Here is a 24,524-nt window from a genome sequence, read left to right on the forward strand (position 1 = left end):
GGAAGGAATTAAGAGTAAGAAAATGTTTGTTTTGTTTTTTCCCTGGGTACATAACTCCAAGTCACCTCAGTGACTCAATTCGGATTTTCTGCCTGAGCGCTCAGGAAGCGGAGTTATTCTTTACTCCGCAGGATGTGAAAAAGAAAGGATGGAGAACAGCACCTACCACAGCCATTTTTCAACCGCATGGGCCGATGTCGAGGAAGTAGAGACTGAAGATGGAGAGAAATAAACCTCAACCTGATGATTGCATTTGACCACAGTGTCAGTCTGAACTCGAAGCGAGTTTACTCTTGATCGACGTTGCATAAACCAGTAAATTCCCTATATTTGATTTCTTGCCACTTTCAAGAGTAAATATCCTTACTGATGAACCAGTATGAAAATTTCATGCTTTCCAGTCTCCTTTCCATTTACAAAGATACCCTATGTGTCTTGGTCAAATGCATTGTTACTGAAGTCTGAGCATTTCTGTTCTAAATCACTAATGTCCATTAGCCTGACAGAAAAGAAACATAATTTCTATATTCAGGCCTTAGTTGTGAACTCTTGCATTTGCTTCTATTGTGGTAGGGTTCACAGTATGTCATGATTATCTGTTTGCTAAGATCTTTGAAGACAATGCCATATTTTTTACACTTTGTGTACCTGTCTGTGTATTATCCCAATGAAAATACAATTTATGTAACCTGCAAGAAACCACATGCTTTAATGCTAAATTATTTTGATTTTTTCTTTTTTTTTTCAGGAAAATTATCGATTTGAAATATAAACTGGGATCAAAAAATTTACCAATTATGAATGCAGGAAAAACTCAAAATATTGATATATCAATTTACACAGAGAAGAAGTACTCATAGTCTACTTCATGATAGTTGTTTACACATTTCTCTTTAAAAAGTCCTTCACAAAATATAACCCTACTTTCTTATGCTCTAGCTTAGAGATGATTTTCTGTTTCTGTCCTTAGTGGGATGCTTACTTTAATAAGCATTAAACACATAAAGACATTCACTTTTATGCTAGTCCTTTTATTTCTAACTCTAAATAAGTTTTAATATGAAACTATCTCCTTTGTGAATTAAAAAAAAATCATTTTAAAAACCTTTTTCAGATCAAAGTGCCTTTATCTGAGGTTTTGCACTGGGCCCAGACACACTTTAGTATTGTCCAATCCAAAGCTGAGAACATGGGTCAATCATCTCAGAAGTCCCACAGAATGTCATGATGCTAATTCCATATCACTTTCTCCACAGTAATGGGGTTTACATCTGGTGATTCCACATGCGGCATGAGAGTATTAAGGAACAGGTCAGAAGACTTTCTTGCATGATTCTATTACAAAGTCCCTCAGGAGAAAAAAGAACCACAGTCTTAGAAAATTTCTATGATTATGAAACACTTCAAAAATAGACTCTCGGGCGGGCCACAGTGGCTCAGCAGGCAGGAAGGCTTGCCTGCAATGCCAGAGGACCCGAGTTCGATTCCCGGTGCCTGCCCATGTTAAAAAAAAAAAAAAAAAAAATAGATTCTCTTTCTTCAAAGCAATTCAGGTATAGTTAATATTTTTAATATAGTCAAGCCGCCATTATCTGGACTCAGACTTAGAACCTTACCTGGGAACAAAAATCTAACTTGAAAGGAATCTACTGCTGTCATGTAGTCCTGGAGCAGCACTAAATCAAGGCTGGTGACTGCTAATCAGTACAGCTCTTATTTGTGACAGAATACGGACACATTTTTTTTTTAATCTAAAAATAACAGTTAAATAACTGCCCTTATATCACCCCAAAGTCTGGTGAGTATCCATCTATTACCATTTTGATTGATTGGCAAATTACTGTAACAGGGCTAGAATCCTGAAAAAAATAACTTGGACTTCAAAGTAACTAACAAATAACACCAGTCTGATACATTTGTCAATATTTACTCAAACACATGTGTGCAAACTACAAAATTCAAATAAAAGATGACTTTCAAACCAAGTGCTTTTTGAATAGAGAGAAAGAGATGGGGTGAGCAGAAAAAGGTATATTCTTCTCAAAATACAATTTTGGAAAAATAGAAGATGCTTTTTTATTAACAGTAAATACATATTAAAGATACTATATACTATCTTGCCTAATTATATCTGCACATGTAAATATTTCAAGAATGTAATTTTTAGTTACATATAAATGTATTTTATTAAGGATGCAGTAAAATTAGACACATTTTAATGGTATGGAGACTGCAATGTAAATTATTTTTTTTTAATCTAGTAATTAGAACCTATTACAAAAGATTCCTAAATAAATAGATGGTATGCACAGCATCTAGCAATACTGTCAAAGCCATAAGCTTCTGTAAAGGCTTCTTTGCAATTTCTCAATGACAAGAAAAAAATCTCATATAAAGAAATCAAATACCTTTAGTTTGTGCAGAATTTAATAGTAGTTACTTCAGGGTTTCTTATTTTCTACTCAGTAACTGAAAATATTCTGGGAAAACAGATTTGGCTGTATCCTTACAGCAGCTTAAGCTTTATGAATTGTATACTGGGTTATTCTTATCTGGTCTACTTATCTCCATACAGATATTTTAATACTCCATGCAGATATTTTAATATAAAGTTATAATGGGATATTTCAACCAAATGAATATTTCTTAAGGGAGATTGCTAAGATATATTTTACAAACGTATTTTTTGCCATTCAGTGAGCATAACAAACATTTTGGATACATCTCTTTTTTGAAATTTAGGCTTCCAAGTTAGATGTATTTACAATTAAAGTTTATCACCAGATATGTCTAATATCATATATCTTACAAACTCATGCGTCTTCTTATAACGCAATCTGGATAGATTTCTGTTACTAATTCAAAAACATTACAACTCGTTTTTATTGGAGAGTCTGTGATATTATCTAAAAAAAAAGATATTTTTGATATTATTTTCTGTCATCAAATAATGAATTTTAATTTAGCTCTTTGATTTCCACTTATCCCTCGTACCTTTACGCATCAATCTCTCATATTCTATAAATGCTCCCTCTAAAACGAAATGAGGGAAAAAAAGGTTCTTTTCTCCTTCTGCAGCCACAAATTTTGGAAATTTTTTTCCTATGCTTTCTTCTTCAGTTTCTCGCCTCCTGTTCCAGCCATGCTTTTCTTCTGCACTCTACTGAAACGGCTCTTACCTCCCCTGCACTAGTCTCACAACTTGTAAACATTCACAACGTTGATACCTCCATGCTTCTTAAAACACCTCCCGAAACATTTCTGAAACATCTTGTGCTTGTTTGAGACTATTGCATACCCCACAAAAGCCATGTTCTCTTTCCTGATCCAATCTGGTGGATGCAGGCCTATTATTCTGGGTGGAAACTTTGATTAAGTTGCTTCCACGGAGATTTGACTCTCCCAATTATGGGTGGAATCACTGATCAGGTGGTTTCCATGGAGATGTGTCTCCACCCATTCAAGGTGGGTCTTAATCCACTTACTGGAGTCTTTTAAGAAGGAATCATTTTGGAAAAAGCTCAGAGCCAACACAGAAACTTTGGAGATGCAGAAAGAAAATGCTCTCAGGGAAGCTGTTTGAAACCAGAAGCCAAAGGGCCAGCAGCTGCCAGCCACGTGCCTCCCCAGCTTATAGAAGTGTTCTGGATGCCATCGACCTTTCTTGAGCCAAGGTATGTGTATCAGTTTGTTAATGCTGCCAATATACCAGAAATAGAACAGCTTTTTGAAAGGAATTTAATGTTACAATTTACAATTCTAGTGCAGAGAAAATGCCCTAACTAAGGCATCCAGAGAAAGATACCTCGGCTCAAAGAAGGGTGATCTGGGAAGGCACATGGCTGTTGTCTGCTCATCTTTGTTCCTGGTTCCATTACTTCCAGCTTCCGATGCCAATGATTTCCTCTCGAAGCATCTATTGGCCTTCACTTAGCTCCTGCAGGACACAACTCTGGGTTCTGGCTTGCTTATCGTCCCATGGGAAGGCACATGGTGACATCTGCTAGGCCCTGCGTCTCCAAATGTCTGGGTCTCATGTTGGCTCTGTTGGCTCTTCCTGCTCTGCAAGCATCTGCCTCAGCTCTGAGCTCTCCAAAATGTTTTCTCTTTTAAAGTACACTAGTAAACTAATCAAATCCACCCTGAATGGGTGGAATCACATCCCCATCTAGTCAAAAGTCCACAATTAGGCATGCCACATCTTCTCAGAGGGAATCTCATCAAAAGGTCACACCCGGTGCTAGGAGTGTCATGTCTCTATGGAGATACGCTAATCAAAAGGGTTTTCAACCTACAATATTGAATGAGGATTAAGAGAACATGGTTTTTTGGGGGTACATAACATTTTCAAACCAGCATATTATCTTTCTCTGGATGCCTTAGTTTGGACACTTTTATGATCTTAGAACTGTAAACTTTAACTTAATAAATTCCATTTATAAAGGCCAACCCATTTCTGGTATATTGCATTCCAGCATCATTAGCAAGCTAAAACACACCTCTAATAGTGAATTCTTTTTGCTTTTTCTTTAATCTGTCTGGCAATTCCTTTCAGCCTCGCTTGTTTTATTGTCCATGCTCTAATCTCTAGATGTTGCAGTTCCCCATACCTCAATTCTGGATTCTACACACTTTTTCTTTTGACATTATTTCTCTGGATAATCTCAGCTATTCTCATGGATTTAAATACGATCTATAGAGGTTCTAGCATTCATATCTTTAGCTCAGTATCTCCTCTGAGTTCCAGATCCAATATTAAACTGGCTATTAGAGTATAAGACTGTGGAGTCTGGCTTAAAATCCTCACCCTGACATTTACTAACTGCACGATTTTGGCCAAGTTACTTAACCTCTCTGTGTCCTAGTCTCCTCTGTTTTAAAATGAAGGTTTTAAAGAAATAGTCTATTTCTTGATTCAGTATGAAGATTAAAGGAATTAATATTTAAAAATGTTTGAAAAAGTTCCTGAGACAAAATGTGGATGTTACATCATGTACATCTGAGGTGTCACACATCCTAGAGAAAACCCTAGATTGCTTCCACCACCGTTGTTCTCCATGTAGCATTTTGATCTCAATAAGTGACTGTTTATTTTTATTGGCTTACCACTGCCTTTATCTCCCCCTAGCCCATTATCCAGACAAGAATATACTTGCATTAAACATCCATCTGAACTTCTGTTCTGTTGCTGATACCCTTCAATGGTTCCCACCAAACTCTTAGCAAAACCAAACACCAACCTGTGCCCCTGCATGTTCTGGCGTAAAGAAGCAAACCAACAGCACTCACCACATCGTAGACACACTCGCACATTCTATACTCAGGTGTCTCAGAAACATGCACATATCTAAGGCTGGACCTTCCCATACGCCCGATTTTACATTGCGATTTAAGTGTTGTCTCGTGGAGAGGCTCACTCCCACAACAGTCCATAATAGCCCCTGACTGTTTTCCCTCTGTGGTGGGCCGACTCGCCCTGACAAAAACATGTTCTTCATCTTAATCCCCGTCCCTGTGACTGGGAACCTACTGTAAACAAGACCTTTAGAACACGCTATTTTTGTAGTTAAACGGTGGTAAACTGAACCAGGCTGGGCCTTAATCTGAATGACTGGAGGCCTTATAAAGAAAACCCAGAAGTCACAGACACGAGAAAGGAGAGGACAAGGCTGTATGCCAGGAGGCAAAACACAACCCACGTAGCCCGAGGTGGCCAGCAGCTGCAGGCAAAACCCTACAGTCTGTGGGGAGAAATCTAACCTCACCCATATCTTGATTTTCAATTTCTTCTAGCCTCAAAATTGTGTGCCAAGCACATCACATTATTTCAGCTAACCTATTACGTGACATTTGTGATAGCAGCTTTAAATGAAAATGATATCAGGGTCCCAAATATTTTTCCATCATAGCCCCTAGCTAAGTTGTGCTTGCAGCTGTTTGCCTCCTCGTTCCCTGTGTTCCTCCCTATCAAACTGTCTGTTCCATGGGGCAAGGTTCATGTCTGTCTGTCCATCACTGTGTACTGAGAACCTAGTACAATGCTTGGCATATAGTAGGCACTTAATAAATAGCTCCTGGATGAATAAATGGATGGATGCATGACTGACTTTGTTCATTGCTAGCAGCTTATTTCAGAAGAGTTAGTCTGCTTTGGGGGGTACCTGTCCATTGACACTTATACTTCTCCTACTCAGAAAATTCTTGAAAAAAAAATCATGTTGCAAAGTGTGAAATGAAAGACCATTTTACGCCATTATCTTCTACCAACTGTTATGTTAAAATTGACTCCATAATTATTAGGTTTGTAAAAATACCAGCTGATGATACATTTAATTTCAAGAAGACTATCCTGAAAGAAATAATGCTGTCCACCAAAATAAAACTACACGAAGAGAAGATAGATTACCCTCAAGGGGGACTTTGAGAATAAAGGGTTTGCAGTAAGCTCAAAATTTCTTTTAAACCTTTTTTTAAATTAAGTAAAATAATTTATTAGTCTATTTCAAATATATACTTTTTTTAAATAATAATTTGAATTACTAATCACAGAAAAGCAAACAAAATAAAAGCTTTTTTTCCTGGCTTCCTGACAATGCTAAATGCATGAATTTCAAAAAAGAAGCAGCATTGAAGAAAGTCTTTTTCTGTGTGTCTCAGTATGATTCCAACTCAAAACCCATAGTCACATGAAGGAAGGGATAAACGTGTCACAGTTATGGCTGGATTGTGTTTGTTTGGTTCTTGCTTGTTTTCTTCTCAGATTTGCACGGGACACTGTCAAACTGGTAATAGTGCTTTAGCTAAGTCAATGCTACCAGTGGCGAAAGTTTTTTAACTCTAACTTTTTGTTAAAAACACCAGCACTTTGTGTAACATGTTGGAGTGATCTTCTGGATATCTCAGAAAAATATTTATCAAGACACATTTTCATTAAAGGGAAATAATAGCACATTAATGAACTAGGTCTCAAATTATTGATAATTTTAAATTATCAAAATATTGATAATTGATAACTATACCAAATATCAACCTTTATTTTAAATGCACAGTTCTTATATGCAATTTTAAAAAGCCATACACATAAACTACTATTTATCATTAAAATAATCACATATACAAATTTTGATCACTTCTATCTTTTTACTCTAAATGAAGAAATAAGTCAGCTCTGAGTTTACAACTTTCTGTTAATAACTTTCCTCTCACCAAGCCAGGTAATTCTTTGGACTGCAGTTGAACACATTTTCCACATCATTTTCTGTTTAATTTTAAATTTATCTACAAATATAATTATTTAAGCCACTGTTTTTGTTTTTTGTAACCAAAATTTGCCATCCTGGTGAACATATTGAGAAAATCACTTGTTATCAACAGACATTGCAAAAGCTGCTGATGGGTTTTTAGGATTTACAGTGCCCTCATGAAGCTATCATTCCCCTAATCGACTCTTATTTTGGGGGGTACTGTTTCTATGCTGGCCTATATGTTTTCTCCAGATTATAATTTTTCCATTATAAAAAGTGAGCAACTTATTGTTTTAATCATTATAATCTCATCTAGCACTTAGAAAATCCAAGTTTCTTCAAAAATCACCTTGAGAATTAAGAGAGGAAGAAAATTCAGGCTTCTTTCATCTATAGGTATTTAGGCAAATAACTAAGTAAACTATATTTAAGTGCATCTTGTGAGTACTTAACCTGTCAATTTTATCATGTTGCTTGACTAAGTAATCTTTTTCAACTTTGGGAGTACTTAAAAAAAAAGGTTTAGTCACTTTACAATTCAGGCCTTCCAAAACTATTTCTTATTATATGAATTTGATCTTCTAAAACATTTCTGAAAGTATCTATCCTGTAGATACTGTGAATAGCCTCATCCAACTTCCATCCTACCCTCCTTCCAGTTGGAAAATTTGCATCTCCCAGATTCTCTTGCAGCTAGAGTTCTGGTAGCAAATTAAAATTAAGTTTCATCAATTAGATGCACCTACATGAGACTAAAAAAAAAAAAAGGGAGAGAGAAATGAGCTGGCAAACAGGTCACAGAAATGTGAATGTTTGGGGAAGTTTCTATAACTGAATTCAACATTTCTAGTCTTTAGTTCTTGTGGGTGCCAGGAGGCAGCTGTGTCAGCTGTGCTGAAAGGAGCAGATTTTTTATCTATTTATGTTCCCTGGTGCTCAATAATCCAGAAGTCCCTTTAACTTGACCAGTCCTTCTAACAATTTTGTGTGTATTTGGTTCCCTGTGGAAAAATCCCTTTTTTTGTAGTTTGTAGTAACTAGAGCAGCTTATATACTCAGCACTGAAATCTAATACAAACCTAGGGAGATATTTAAACAAGAGTTTATTCCCTTTCTTGGTTGTGTTATTACATGATATTTCTTCAAGCCAAAAGCCATCTCATAAAGTTGCAAAATATCCTGGTGATTTTTATTAATTTCACATTAATGTGTTAAGTGGCTGATATTTGTCTGTTAATTTTTTACCACAGATAATGATGAATACATATAAAACAAGAGATTAGTATATTAACTTCAATGTACCCATTGCCCATTTTCAACCAGCATTAATTAGTGGGTTGATAATTGTTTCATATAAAGCCCCACCTGCATTGCCCCAACCCACATATTAGCCAAGTGTGATTTATGAGATTCATGTAATTAACGCTCGTTTATATACAATAAAATGTAAGCTTAAGTTTCATCTGCATCTCCATAATAATAAAATATAAATGTAAGTAAAATAATGCAAAAAGACATAAATATATATATTATGTAAATAATATAGAAGTGAATATAAATAGCATAAAATATCATGATAAAACTCAAAAATAAATAAGCATCTAGGCCTATCTTATATCTTTTCAATTCACTGTTATTTGTGCCTGGTAGAGTGATAGCATGTGTTCTTCCATATTCCTCTATTTTAGGAAGAATATGTGCCTCAAGCTCTTCAAGATTTCAGATTATTGTCAATTTCTCTCATTAGCTCTAAAATTTTTACTGATTTCACAATAAGCTTCAAGCTAGCTATTTCCTAAACCATAATACTCTCACATTAAAATTAAGTTGGAAAGAATCAAAAACTAAAACAAAACAAAAAACAACAAAAAGAGAAAAAGCAAAAAAATATAGTTGGATAATTATTAAACTGTGAAAGGAAATGAGTTCACAATAACACCCAATGAATATCTATCTCTTTCTCTTGTTCTATCTCAGTCATGAGTGCACACACACGCACACATGTATACATCCAAATGTTTAAGTATTGGGGGGTTAAGGACTGCAAACAAATAATTTAGTTATGCAATTTTCTAATAGGGAGTTGAACTGGTTTGTTAAAGCCAATAGCACTTTGTGTAATCAAATGTAAAAATGACAAACAGAAAACTGGTTTTAAGAGGGTCAAACTTGTTTTTCAACATGAGCTGGTACTGAGGAGTCACCCAGTTTGATTTCTGCTTTGGTGGATGAGCATGGCATCAGCCATGAAGGAAGTGACATTGGCATAATCAATTCTTTCACCAACAGTGCACAACCTCACTTTGACACGCCTGTGGCTAATAATACCAGGTTTCCCAGTAGCACAGAAGTATCAAATTTTTCCATTACTCACTGGAAAAAAACATGTTTTGTCTTTCCCAAAAGAAAAGCTAAAACCAAACAACAAATACATACACACAGACATTGAGTTTTCCCAACAGCATTTTTCTAATTTGTATTTGCATGCATGCATCAAATGTTTTTAAGATCAGTCACGAGCATTACAAAAGCTTGCAAAGTTTTCTTCCCCCAAACCTTTAGTAAAATTGAAGACACCGAAGGGAGCACTTTATTTCTCTTTAGCATCTATCATGTAACTGCTGCACATCCACTGACACAGTAACCAGTCTCTCAGTATTTTCAAATGGTCAGTTCTGTGTTTTGCTTTCCTTATGAAGGCAAAACTTCGTATTTCTTCAAGGAAGTACTTGTGAGTTTTAAAATAAACAAAATAAATGAATGAATGTTTAACATTGCAATGGAAGCCTACAATAACATATCTATTAACGATGAAAATTCCACACAAAGCAATTGGCAATCAATTACCAGACCCATAAAAAATCTGGATGTCTCTTCTTTGCTTATTTCATTACACATATAGACACACAATTCTTCATATTTTGCAAGTTTTGGACTCCATTTACAGCATGATTATAGATTTTCTGGAATTCCTATTGTCTTCTTGCTAAGAATAACCATTGTCAGTGTGGCAGCCTCCATTCTTTCATTTCAGTGTTTTGATCACCATCTTTTCTCTCCTCATGAGCATCTTGCTGTGTAGGGAAGGATTTCAACATGCTCTGGAATATTTGCATTTTAATTCTATCATAACCCCCCAAAATGAAATGTCCCGAAGGGTAGAATTTCAAGCATTACTTATACTGGTGAAGAAAACAGTTGTATTCAGAGTACTTAATAGCAAACCATAATACTTGAGATGACTGTCTTTTTCTTCTAGACTTAAGACTAATTTGAATGGAAGTCAATACTCATGCTTGAAAAAGAGTACAACAGAACCCTACATTTAAAACAAAAAAATCTGAATGTCAACTAGTTGAACAGTGCTATTTCTTAACAGGGCATATTATTCCTCAGGTTCTTACCTTTGCAAAGTGGTGCTCTTGTATAATTGTAGCTGTTCTTAATTACGTTATGTCTGTACCGATATCCAAACTATGTATATTGCGTCAAGATTCTTCCATGAAATAAACAGCCTGAACATTAATCTGACTAAAGAAAAAAAAAAGAAAGCAAAATACCTTTTTTTGATACTTCAATAGCTGTTTCCTTCTCAGTTTTCTTTTTGACATCATCTTTTTCTGGTAATGAAACAAGAAAACGTTAAGTCTCAACAAATTTTTTAAAAACGTGTTTAATTCTTATATATTTCAGGGCACACATGGCTACCACTAGGCATCCATATCATCTTGTATAAGAAATCCTAGATCAGAGTCTAAGTCATATTAAATATGAATGGCTAGCACTTTAATAAGGAACCAATGTCGAAGTGTGTTTTCTCTTCAGAAGGTCAAAAACGTCTTCATGCCACTGGAAATATTAAGTGGCATTATTAATTATGGTAGATTCAGTAGTTTTTCTAAAATTTATTGGAAGGAATATATCAAATATTTCCTGGGCTATCCAGTCAATGAAAGCATGTCTGAAGCTAAGATATCTCTGAGGCAAAATTGGGGTCTCAAGTGTACAACTTAAAAACAACCATCTAAAAAACATCAAAGCAACCAACTATTTCTTCCGCTTGCTATTTAAATGGACTTTTAAAATTATTATTAAACTTAATGAAGTGAATAGTCATTTTTTCAAATTCACATACCTAGTCAAACAAAGTAGTAAATTGAACAGCAGCCCATAGAAAAGAAAAAAAAGTATTCAGACAGTAATAGTTATTAGAAAGGTTTAGGCCTGAATCCTCTTTTTAAAAATTTCTCAATTTCCACTTCATTTGAAATATTTAGAAACCTCAAGAGTGTTCATTTATAATAACAATAAAAAATAATAAAATTATTAAGGGGATTTCTTTCCTAGGAAAACAGTTTCCCCAACTGCATTATAAATAGGTATTAATCATTTATGTTTTAAAGAGTTTTTAAATTCCTTACCTTTCTTTCTTGTTTCAGAAGTCACTTTCTTCTCAGTTTTATTTTTTTCCTCTTCTTTTTCTAGAGAAGAAATTTCAAATATTTTATGAGGGGAAATTTATACAAAATATAAGCCAAGGCTGGAATGAGGATTAGTGTTGTCAGGTCTGTCTCAGATAGATTTGTGGCTTTAAGCAAGCGATGTAATCTCTCTAAGCTTTATTTTCCTCGTTCGTAAAATCATAGTAGCTCCCTCAGAGTTAAATAATGTTTACAAACCATTCAGCCTAGTGCCTGGCTCACTGTAAATGCCTAAATTGTAAACTGCTAATATTGTTTACAAGTCACAAACAAGCTAGTTCAAACTTGCTGAACCATTCGATTGTTTGCCCTGTGGCTAAAGTAAGATGTTACTACATAAAATCAGAAGAAAATTTTCTTAGGAAAGATATTGCAATTGGCTAGAAGAATTATTTTTCTTTCCTTTTCATATTTTCAACTTCACTAGAAATAATAGACCAGTCCACTAATTATATCTATCTTGATTTAACGTTTTTCAAATCTGCCTCTTGTCAGCAGGCATTTAGAGCCTGGTGACATTTATCTGGCAGTGTGGTGGGGACATAGCTCCCTTGACCTTTCCAAGAGGTTGCATCAGTGAGGAGGCTTAGACAAATCTTTGCTTCCAGTGGCTGTAATAAATTCGGATGCCTTCTAGAACAGTCTGTGGTCTCTGGAGACCTCTTCATGATATAGCCCTGTTTCAGAGATTTGAAGAAGCCTTGGTCTTAGGGGAAAGTAAGACACCTCAAGTGCTGCCCAGCCATACCAATATAACAACTGGACATGCCTGAGTTCATTTCTGGTAAGCAGAATCACTTCAAGTAACAAAGTCACATAGAAGTGCATAGTTTGCTGAAATGGAATGCTTTGTGTTTTAAGGATTTAGGCATCTAGATATAGAGTTACAGTTGGAAATTGACTGGCTTTTATCTTTGAATTTACCTGATATTTCAAGTACCTTTCTCTCCTTGCTATTTATCTCTCATCTCATGTGCAGATGTCAAATACTCAAAGACTTATTATAAAATTGTTACTATGCTAAGGACTATTCAATGAATAGTCCTGGTACTGTTTAAGTTGTCTACTAATGACCACATCTAATTAAATATAGGAATTAATTCATTCCCTTAGGTACCAAACATTTTTATGTACAAGATCAAAGACAACATGTTCTTTCAGTGTTATAAGTATAATTCATAAGGAACTTCTTTTCATGAGTCCTAGACATAATCTAGCATCAGAAAGAGAAATATATTAGCGCTTTATCTAAAAGTATCTGAGGGTACTATTACAGCTCATCCAAACAGAAGTAGCAAGTCAATAAGTCAAATTTTGATTGCTCCAATGTTAGGAATACACCGATTGAATATCATTTTGTCTTTCCCTAACAGTTCATGCATATTAAATATGAAAATCATGTTTAAAGTTCTGAATAAAGATATGTTTGATTTAAGTATCTTTGCATTCTACTTCTGGAAGTAATTTTATGTAGCAGGGCATTTGCCATCTTATCTAAATGCATATGTTTGACAATTGATTTGGCATTTGCTAAACATCACTCCGATGTTATACTCCAGAAAAGGGGTTAAGTAAAACACAGATTATTTGAAAATATGTCTAAGCCCATACAAAAAAATCAATACCATAGCTAAGATAAGATGACAACTCTATACTTCAGTCTCTAAGATTCATAATGTAATGAATAAATATTTCATTTGAAAGTCATGCTCATTAGTCAATCTTACAATGAACTTCAGAATGAAAGTCGATATCTGAGTCCGTAGGTTGGAAGACATTCTTTTTTTTATTATTTTAAGAGGATGCTCTTGTGCAGTAAATTCAACACTTAATATAACTGAGATTTTATTGTGGTAACACATACTATTGCCTTAGTTCAGAATGAATTCATGTTTCCATTATACACATTGGCTGTAATTATGGCTAGACACTGAGAGAGTCAGGAATAAGTGCAGAAGTCCACAAAGAGTCAGTATAAATAATACTCTTTAATAACATTTTTATGAATTAGACCTTTAAGCTGTCATTAAAGGACTTTATTTTATTCATGGAGAATTTCAGTTAAAACATCAACTTCTAAATATTCTGCATTTCTTCAAGCACTATTGTCTCTATTCTATAGGTGATTTGGCAGCAGTGGAATTAGGCTTTTCATTTATAAGACACACAACTTAATTATTTCCCACACGGATATAAAAGTAGCCCACATTTCTTTGTGTAAACTCTCTTTGCTCCAACTTGTTTTTTCTCCTTCAACAGTCAACAATAAGCAGTCTTCCCTTTCTGCCTGACTATACCCCCAGATAGCCAAGTTCCTCTTCATCCTCTCTTCCAATCTATACAGAAGACTTAGAACATTTAGTACTATCAGTTTTCAGAAGGCTAGCAATTAATGTGTCTGTAGGATGTGAACTTATCAGCAAATCGCCTTTCTTTGGCAAAACTGTCATAAGCTCTGAAATGATGGCTCTAGATGGCAAGGATCACCAGAAATGACAGTTAGGAGAGAAATCTCTGTGATGAGCAACTCTGAGATGCAAATATATTATTAGCTTCCACAAAAATTAACATCAAATGAAAGAAAAATTAAATGACATACTTTTCACTTCCTAAGTCCTGACAATTGACTTTTATCTTGCTTTTAAATGTTTTTATGCCAACTCAAAGCCAGAGAACACACAATAATTAAAGTAGAAAGCTTTTTAAGAAGTATGTTCCTAGCAATACTAGAAAACAAATGTAAAATGTTTCATTTTTATCTTATGTTTTGTGCCTCCCTCTTTGCCTTTTTAATGTAGCAATTATCCCAACTCAATATGCCAGATGGGTGTTTTTCTTCTAAAACTTTAAGACTAAGATTGATGTCTTTTTCATCCTAGTTGAATAAATAAAGATGTTACTTTTTCATAACAATGTATTTCAACATACTGTGACCTTGTTTCTCTGGAGAGGAAGGGCTTGGCTTGGAACCCAGCTCATCGTATGATCATGGAAACTCTCACATAAGCAGATAAGTTCAATTACATGAGCTGTTATTAGCATTTTCTCCTTGTTATCTACACCAGGGCACGAGGCAGGGGAGAAGGCATGAGGGTGAGCACCAGTGACCTTGGTTTAAATTCCAGCTCCAACTCTTTCTGGTTGTGTGATGTTGAACACTGTACTTTGACACACTGAATTTCATTTTCCTTGTTTGAAAAATGGGACTAACAAAACCCTTTCTGGCTTTGCTTCTTATTTCTCTACATACAGAAAGGCTATGTCTGAAATACTTTGAGTTGAACAACTTCTGAAAGACATGCATATAAGTAGAAATCAGTGTTTTACGAAGGAGTATTGTCCTAGAATGAAGAAAAAGTAGATTGCAATCTCAGTTTTGCTATAAATCACAGTTTCTGGCTTATGTAACACTTAGATAAGTCATAAAGCCTTTGTCTTCAACCATAAAAGGCAGGGCAATAAGCAGAGCATCCTTAAGTTCCCCTTTATCTAGTCATTCCTTTATCCCCCAAATATTTATTAATTGACTACAACCCATTATTGTGCATTTATTTTCTAGTTTTATCTGGGAACAGATGACTTAAACTTCAGAATTTTAAATTATCATCATATTTTTTCTGGCTTTGATACGGCTTAAAAATTTTAAATGCAAGAGAAAAATTCATTCAAAGGCTTAAGAAGAATATGCATCATATAGTGAGTGATAACTGTTGAAAAAAAACACTAAAGCTTGGTTTAGAGGATTAGAGCATGGTGGGGCTAACTGTTTTTTTAAGGTAGAGCTGATCTCTGAATAGGTAACTTTGGGAAGATTCCTGAAAGAATGAAAGCATTTTAGGCTATTGAAGAGAAGAATTCTTGGGCAGAGGAAAAATACCTAGCAAGATCCTGAAACAGAGCTTGTTTGATATATGAGCAAAAAAAAAGAAAAGAAAAAACAGCTATGCAGACCACTGCAGCTGACGAGAGAGAACAAGAGCTGGTGGTAGATGAGGCAAGAGATGTAGCAGGGGGCCAAGAACATAGAATCTTGCTCATATTAGGAGTTTTGTACTTACTGTGAGTAAGATAGGAGGTGACAGAGAGGATTTAAACTTAGAAATTACATAATTCTGAGTTATGTTTTAAGAAGATCCCATTTGCTATTGCAGGAGAAAACTATAGGGAGCAAGTATCGAAGCTTGAAGGTCAAATAGAAAACAATCCATTCAAGGAATAATGGTTAATAGTGGTTTAGTAATTGAGAAATGGTCATTTCTGAATACGTTTCAAAGGTAGAGCTAATAGAATTTGCTGATGGGTTGATATGTGGTCGGAGAGAAAGAAATGTGTCAAGTTTGATTCAAAATCTGTTCTGAGTGACTAGAAGAATAAATTTGCCATTTCTGAGGTGAGAAAAAATTGCAGAAGGAACAAATTTAAGTTGGAAAGTAAAATGTTTAATTTTTAGACATATTAACCTCCCATTCCTAGAAGATATGCAAGTGAAGGCATCAATTGGGAAGTAGGAGATACAAGTCTGAAGTTCAGGGTAGAGTTTCTAGGCTGGAGATATATATTTGGGAAGATAAGTATATTATTGGTATTTAAATCTACCAGACTAGATGAGGTAATCTAAGGAATGTGTATATTTGAAGAATAGATGATTCCAAGACTGAAGTATGGGGCATTCCACTCCAATTGTTGGTGATTGTGAATAGAAGAAATCAGTAAGGAAGACAGAGAAAAAGAAATGAGAGGGTGGTGACTTAAAAGCCAATTGAAGAAAGTGTTTCAAAAATGAGGAAGTTAAAATTTCTCAAAAGTTGTTAACAGATTGGTAAGTTTAAGTGCTGATAGTTGATCATCGCCTTTTACAGCCAATGACCTTGAGAAGAGGTTTTGGTTGAGAGGTAGAAAAACTGTTATTGGAGAGAGTTCAAGAGAGAATGGAGAAACATAAAAGTATGTAGTTATATGAATCTTTTGACAAGCTTAGCAAAGACATCAATAGCTTGCAGGGAAATGTGGAGTCAAGAGATTTTGTTTTATTTCTTGTTTTAATTATTTATTTTTAGGATGAGAGACATTATTGCATCTTTATATATACATGGAGATAGACTTGGAGAAAGAGAGAAAATTATAATGTGGGAGAGAAAGGAAGAAATTTCAGAATCATTTTCTTGATTAGGCAAAAGGAAATCTTGTATCCATTGCACAACTGAAAAAATATTTATTAACTTTAGCATCACCCTCCATTCTATTAGGAGGGATGCAGTGTATATGGACACATATATGGACACAGGTTTGGTTGCTTAATGGAGATAACTTGAAGCTTCTGGAAATTCTCTTGTGATTACTCCTATTATCTTAGCAAAGGAAGAAGTAAGGTCACTAGCTATAACTGAGGAGGGAGGAAACAGTGCTGGAAGTTTGAGGAAAGGAAAAAAAATGTATATGGTGCCCTAGGAGACAAAAAAACAATAGCGTTGCTAAATTAAAGGGATAGATGGGCAGCTCATATGAGGTTAAGGTGATAAATGTATGGTGACAGCAAGATTGTGTGTTTTCTATAGTTACCAAGATGCCTCACTCATGGAATAGGGAGAATTGGATGGTATGGGATTTTGTCACATAAGTATGACACCAGAAATGAATAGGAATTGAAAGTGTAGTTAAGTGAATCATTATAATGAAGAATTATTTCAGCTAAGCTTAGTCAAATATCAAGGGAGAGATAGAGAAATTTTAGGACAAATGAATAGAAATTACTTTGAGGAAAAGAAATTATCACAGTTATGAAACCCAAGTGGGTGACCTGGAAAAGATGGGCGATCATGGGAGGTGGGCTATGAGTTTTGTGCAGTTATAGGAAACGTCCAAGTGTACCCTAAGCTTACAGTACATTGCAGTGGCTGATAGGGGCTAAGGGCAGGCAAAAGCTTTGTCAAAGAAGAGGTCAAAGAACCAGAGGTCAGAGCAAGTGAATGATCCAAAACTCACCAATAATTATGGCAAGATTGCTGTTGGAGAGAGAGAGAGATAGATAGATTATGAGTTGTCAGATGGTCAAATACTCACGTAATGAGGAAGAGTCACTGGGGGGTGTTCTGATGACTACAATAGGGAAGAGAACTCTGTGGAATATTCTGATGAATGGAGCTTCAAAGAAGCATCTGTCTTAGAAAATAGGGTAATACAATGACTTGGAAGCAGTGATGAGAAGTAATGAAAATCCCTACCTACCTCTAGTCTCAGAGGATGAAGACTGGAAAAAATTATAGCTATACCTTGAAATGTTAGCATCTTGTGGGAGGGATATGAATTACTAGTAGGTTGGTAAATGTACTGGGTGTGACAAGTGGCAAATTGTCTTCTGATGGCTTTTAATTGCTCAGTAAAATAAGAAACAAAATCATCAGCTAAACATTAAGAGCTTTAAAGTTATATGATCCTATCTACAGAATTAACAAAATACCTACCTTAAAACAAAGCTTCTCTACCTTTCTATATTTTAGAAGCATCACAGCAAAGACTGAGAGCAGGCAAAATCCAAATGTTTTGTTTGGCCAGAACAGTGTTAATTAAAAGGCTCACGAAAGTTTGATTGTGGTGTTCACTGTTTAATCACAAGCCCCCATTTGATCCAATGCACTATTCCACCAAAATTTATAAACTTGAATCATATGACTGTTCCTATACTCTTTTAAGTTTGCAAGATCAAGTTAAATCCTTATTACCACTCATGGAAAATATTAGATGTAGATGATGTAAGAGGCATGCAAAAGTGAGGGAGAGATTAAAATTTTCACAGACAAACAAAGGCTGGGAGAATATGTCAACAAGAGACTGGCTCTACAAGAAGTACTAAAGGGAGTTCTTCCATTTGAAAAAAAAAAAAAGAGACAGGAAAGGAAGGTTTGGAGGAGGGCACAGAATTGAAAAGAAAGAGGGGAACGAATATATAAGATCTGACAAATAAATAAAAGGATAAATGGTAGATTCAAGAAATGGCTTTACAGTATAACTTTGACTGCTAACAGACTAAATTTACCAATTAAAAGATGCAGAGTGGCAGAATGGATTAAGAAGTATCATCCAGCTCCATGCTGCATACAAGAGACTCATCTTAGACACAAAGAAACAAACAGATTGAAAGTGAAAGGATGGAAAACAATGTTCCATGAAAGCTACATCCAAAAGAAACCAGGAGTAGCTATACTAATATCAGACAAAATAGAGTTTAAATGTGAAGACATTATAAAAGATAAAGAAGGACACTATACTTTAGTAGAAGGGACAATTAGCCAAGAAGAAATAAAAATCATAACTGTCTGCTCCCTGTCAAGGGGCTCCAAAGTACATGAGACATTGACAAAACTGAGGGGAGCAATCGATTCCTCAACAATATAGTAGGAGACTTCAATACACCACTGTCCTCTATGGGTAGAATAACCAGACAGAGGAGCAACAAGAAAATAGAGAACACAAACAGTTTGATAAATGAATTAGATCTAACAGACATATACAAGCCATAACACCCCAAAACACCAGGACATACACTCTTCTCTAGTACTCAAGGAACATTCTCCAGGATAGAGCATATGCTGGGGCACAAAACAGGTCCTTATAAATTTAAAAACATGGAAGTTATTAAAAGCACTTCCTCTTTAAAAAAAAGAAAAAAGAAAAGAGGCATGCAGAAGCTCTCTGGTAATAATAGATAATGCTTAAAGCCATGGTAAATAGATGATATTTCTTGGGAAGAAAAATAAGAGTGAAAAAAGAAGAGAAAACCAAACCAATACCTGAAATACTCCAACAGTTAGACACCATGGAGGAAAAGAGAAGAAGCTGATAATAAAGACTGAGAGTGAGTGGCCTAAATGGCAGGAGGCAAACTAGGAGAATGGTGTTTCCAAAAGAGGCAGTGTTGAAAGGAGAGAGCCATCAATTTTTAAGTTCTGTGACTAAAATAGTCCATGGACACATGGACGTTATTATTAGATACAATAAACAAGAGCTATATTGATGGAGTTATAAAGACAAAAGCATGTTGGAATTGGTTAAAGACTGAATGGGGGGAGGTGACATAAACAAGAATGGTAGAGTAAGGGCCACAGAAACCCACTCCGATATAAACGAACAAGAAAACTGGGAAAAAACATTACCATAATCAATATTTTCAAAACTCTTGGAATTAAACAATGGCTTGCAGCAATCTGGAGGGCATTTATTTGAGAAAAAAATCACAAACTATTAGAAGGAACAATGAGCTTCATGGCATTTATAAGTTCATCTATTTCCATCCCCATTCCCCCGCTCTGCGATAGGCTTGGGAACCACTAGTACATAATGAGCTATTGAAAAGGAGCAGCCCAGAAGCCACCAGAAGAGGCAACAGAATTGGAGCACTTCAAAGCCCCAATTTCAGGAAAATATCATTATCTGACTTATCTGGTGATTCCTTGGAAGACTCCACCCCCCAGGGCATTGCCATTATTTGACCCATCTTGGAGGTCAACCAATGTCATAGCCATTTCCCCAGGGGCATTTTTGGAGACCAATCAGCAGCAATTGTTTGATATCATGGGCTGTCTAAAGTACTGGATAATGGTTGGTGCAAATAGACTAACCAAAAACCTTAATAAGGAAAGCTAGGGAATGAGACTCTACCGTGGCTTTGAAAAGCCCTGTGTAAATTCACTGGCCTGGGCACATGATAAGGAAAGACCTGAGAAGTTCCTACGCTTCCACCTTTAAGTGACCTTGAGGCTCTTTGTAAGCAGGAAGTGAACGCTAAGGCAGAGTTAAAAAAAAAAAACAGCATGACTGAGTACCAAAGATGTACCCAACATACACACATAGCCTCACAGCAAAGACTGGGAGATTTGAGATTTGATTTCCAGTAGTTAAGTTAGTCTCCATCTAATCATTAGCTGATCACTAAGCTAACTGACCTCAGTTGCCACACGCACCAAGAACACTGACTTTACAGAATTCATTCAGGAAAGTCACTAAACAAATAATAACAGCAGCAAATCCTTGGAAAGGGAGGATAAATGTGATTTCCAGATTTTCTTTATTACATAATTTTAAATTATATTATTTAAAGATTGTCAACCAAATATTCTATATCTAGTAAACTATCCTTCCAAAAAAGGACATTCCCATAAAAAATAAATAAACTAAGAAAATTAGTTGCAAGCAAACCTGCCTTACAAGAAATACTAAAGGGTGTCCTTCAAACCAAAATGACAAGATACCAGACAATAACTAGTCCACATGAAAGCATAAAGAACATCAATGAAGGTACCTACATATATAATAAAAAAGACATTAGAAAATACTTTCATAAGTAACTCTTTTTCTTCCTATCTGATTTAAAAGGCAATGATTATGAATTTACATTGATAGGCATACAATTTATAAGGATAAAACTTGTATGACAATAACAGCACAAGGAGAGGTTGGATAATGGAGCTGTATAGAAGCAAAGTTTTCCAAAATGTTTTAATTAAGTTGGCATTAATACATAATAGACAGTTATAAACTAATTAAATTAATTAATTCTTATTATTTTATTATTTTATTCAAATCACTAGGGGAACCATAAGAAAATAACTCAAACAAATATAGTAAAAGAAATGACAGTGAAATTAAAATAGTAACCTAGAAAATACCTAGTTAACAAAAAATAGGTATTTTTGTTCACTTAGCAACAGCATAATACATATACTTCTCAAATATATATGGAAACATTTCACAGTGTAGACAATGTCATAGGCCACAAAACAAGTTTCAATCACTTTAAGAGTAGGTTCTCTGACCATAATGAAATGAAATTAGAAATCAACAAAAGAAGGACATTTGGGAATTTCACAAATGTGGGGAAATTAAATAGCACACTTCTAAATAGCAAATAGGTCAAAAAAGAAATCACAAGGAAAATTATAGAATACTTTGAAATGAATGAAACCAAAACTACAGCATACCAAAATTTATGGGATTCAGTTGAAGCAGTGCTTAGAGAAACTATAACTTAAATGGCCTATATTTAAAAGGAAAATAGATCCCAAATGAATAATTTAACCTTTTTCCACTTTAAGACACTAGAAAAAGAAGAGCAAATTAAGCCAAAGTAGGTAGAAGGAAGAAAATAATAAAGATTTGATTGGAAATATAGGAGAGAGAAACAACAGAGAAAATCAATGAAGTCAAATGTTGGCTCTTTGAAAAGCGTTCAAAATTGATAGATCTGTAGCTAGACTGACTAAGAGAAAAAACACTTCTGCCAAAGCTGCCAGGATGCAACATTCCAGAGATGAATTGGCTTTTAGTAAAAGGGGATTTATTTAGTTAAAAACTTATAGTTCTTCAGAGGAAGGGAAGCTACCTTTCATCTAAGATTGTCTCTTACACAGGAAGGCACAAGCTGGACTTCTCTCTCAGCTTCTGGGTTCCAGCAGCCTTTCCTGGGGTGATTCCTTTCTGCATCTCCAAATGTTTGGGCTGAGCTGTGAGTGCTGAGATGAGGTGCTGAGCTCCTTGGGCTGTGCTGCTCTGAGCTCTCTTCTGACTTCTCTACCTCTCTTTTAAGCCTCCAGCAAATTAAATTAAATACCACTCTTCTCGGAAGGCACTCCCTTTAGATGACTGCAGATGTAATCAGCCAGAGATGAGTTTCACATGCTAATATTGAAGTCCACAGCTACAGAATTAGGTGCCATCACCTGGCCAAGTTGACACCTGAACCCAACTACCACAGAGGGGCATTAGTGTTGACCTCACAAAATAAAAATGCATAGGACATACTCTGAACAATTGTATACCAACAAATCAGATTACCTAGATAAAATGGAAAAATTCCAAGAAAGACAGAAACTATCAAAACTGACACAAGAAGAGAGAACTTGAACAAATCAGTAGCAAGTACAGCAACTGAATTAGCAATATAAAAACTCTCCACAAAGAAAAGCTCAAGACTAGATGCTTTCACGGTTTTGAATTTTGCGACGCATTTAAAAGAGAATTAGCACCAATACTTCTTAAATTCTTTCCCCCCAAAACAGAACACTTTCCAACTCATTCTATGAAGCTGCTATGACACTGATACCAAAACTATGCAAAGATACTACAAGAAAAGAGAACTACAGAGTATATATCTCATGAATATGGATGCAGACATCCTCAACAAAATACTAACAAACTGAATCCAGCAACATATAAAAAGACATATGTCATGACCAAGGGGCATTTATCCCAGTAATGCAAGATTGAGTAAATTAGCATAATCACCATATCAATAGAATAAAAAAAACAAAAATCACATTATCATCTCAATACATGCAGAAAAACCACTTGACAGAATCCAACACCCTTTCAGAATAACAATAATCAAAAAACTAGGGAGAGAAGGGAACTTCCTCAAACTGATGAAAGATGCCTATGAAAACTTATAAATAATATAATATTTAACTGTAAAAGATAGAAAGCTTTATCCTTAAGATCAAGAAAAAGACAAGGATATCTGCTCTTGCCACTTCTATTCAACATTATACTACATGTTCTAGCCAGCTCAATTAGGGAAGAAAAAGAAACAAACGGTATCTGAATTGTAAAGGAAGAAACAAAGCTATTTCTATTTACAGATATCATGATCTATCTATAGAAAACCCTAAGGAACACACACACACACACGTGTTAGAGTTAATAAATTCAGCAATGTTGCAGGATACAGGGTTAATATTTTAAAATTGTATTCAGTCATAAAAAGGAATGAAATCATGATACATGTGACAGCATGGATGAACCTTTCAAACATCATGTTGAAGAAAATAAGCCAAACACAAAATGACAAATATTGTGTGATCACTGAGTTGAAATAATTGGAATAAGCAACCTCATAGAGTCAGAGTATAGAATTTAGGTCACCAGGGATTGGAATGGGGATAGGGAGTTGAAAATTGAGGCTTAAAAGAAAGAGCTCCTATTTGGAACGGTGGAAATGTTTTGGTAATAGATGGTGGTGATGGTAGCCCAACATTGTCGACTTAATCAGCAGCACTGAAATATATGCCTGAATGTGATTAAAAGGGGAAATATTAGATTGCATATATGGTAACAACATTTTTTTAGATCTATGGAACTATACTACACAGTGAACTCTAAATTAAACCATGACTTATAATCGTTTATAGTACTATTATAAAAAATGTGCTATCACCAATATTAACAAATGTTCCACACCAATGCAAGTTGTTAATAAAAGGGTGGTATGTGGAAGTCCTGTGATTTATGCATGATTGTTCTGTGCATGCATAATCCACAGCTTCTCTAATAAAAATAATAACTGTATGTTTATATACCAGCAAGGAACAACTCAAAAATAAAATTAAGAAAGCTGTTTAATTTGCCATAGTACCAAAATAATAAAATACTTGGGAATAAATTTAATCCCAAAAGTATGAGACATGAACAATTACAACTCTAAAACATCATTAAAGGAAAGACATCCCATGTTCTTGGATTGTAAGACAAAACTGTTAAAATGACAATACTCCAGGTTCGGTTCCCGGTGCCTGCCCATGTTAAAAAAAAAAAAAAAAAATGACAATACTCCCCAAATGTATCTACATGTTCAATTGTATCCCTATGTATCAAAATCCTAGCTTTTTTTTTTGCAGAAATTGATAAGCTGATCATAAAATTCTTATGCAAATACAAGGAACCAAAAATAACCAAACTATTTTGAAACATAACAAATTTGAAAGACTCTCATTATTGGTTTCAAAACTTACTATAAAGCTTCAGCGACCAA

General features: G+C 35.1%; 1 protein-coding gene and 1 long non-coding RNA gene across 13 annotated transcripts in view; one reads left to right on the forward strand and one right to left on the reverse strand.

Annotated features, from left to right (window-relative positions):
- Positions 1–24,524, reverse strand: part of TRDN (triadin) — a 435,680-nt gene that overhangs the window by 209,836 nt on the left and 201,320 nt on the right. For 5 of the 6 annotated variants that reach the window (XM_077162803.1, XM_077162800.1, XM_077162799.1 and 2 more), the window contains 2 exons: positions 11,666–11,725; positions 10,805–10,864 (listed from right to left, as the gene is read on the reverse strand). In XM_077162803.1, coding sequence (XP_077018918.1) covers positions 10,805–10,864; positions 11,666–11,725 — 120 coding nt within the window. Of the gene's footprint in view, positions 1–10,179; positions 10,319–10,804; positions 10,865–11,665; positions 11,726–24,524 lie in introns of those variants that run through there. The other variant, XM_077162804.1, reaches the window with a different exon arrangement.
- Positions 12,317–24,524, forward strand: part of LOC143685155 (uncharacterized) — a 47,617-nt gene continuing 35,409 nt past the window's right edge. For all 7 annotated transcript variants that reach the window (XR_013176418.1, XR_013176417.1, XR_013176412.1 and 4 more), the window contains exon 1: positions 12,317–12,509. This is a non-coding gene — a long non-coding RNA (uncharacterized LOC143685155). The remainder of the gene's footprint in view (positions 12,510–24,524) is intronic.

Source organism: Tamandua tetradactyla, chromosome 5 (genome assembly GCF_023851605.1).
Source record: "Tamandua tetradactyla isolate mTamTet1 chromosome 5, mTamTet1.pri, whole genome shotgun sequence".
NCBI classification, from domain to species: domain Eukaryota; kingdom Metazoa; phylum Chordata; class Mammalia; order Pilosa; family Myrmecophagidae; genus Tamandua; species Tamandua tetradactyla.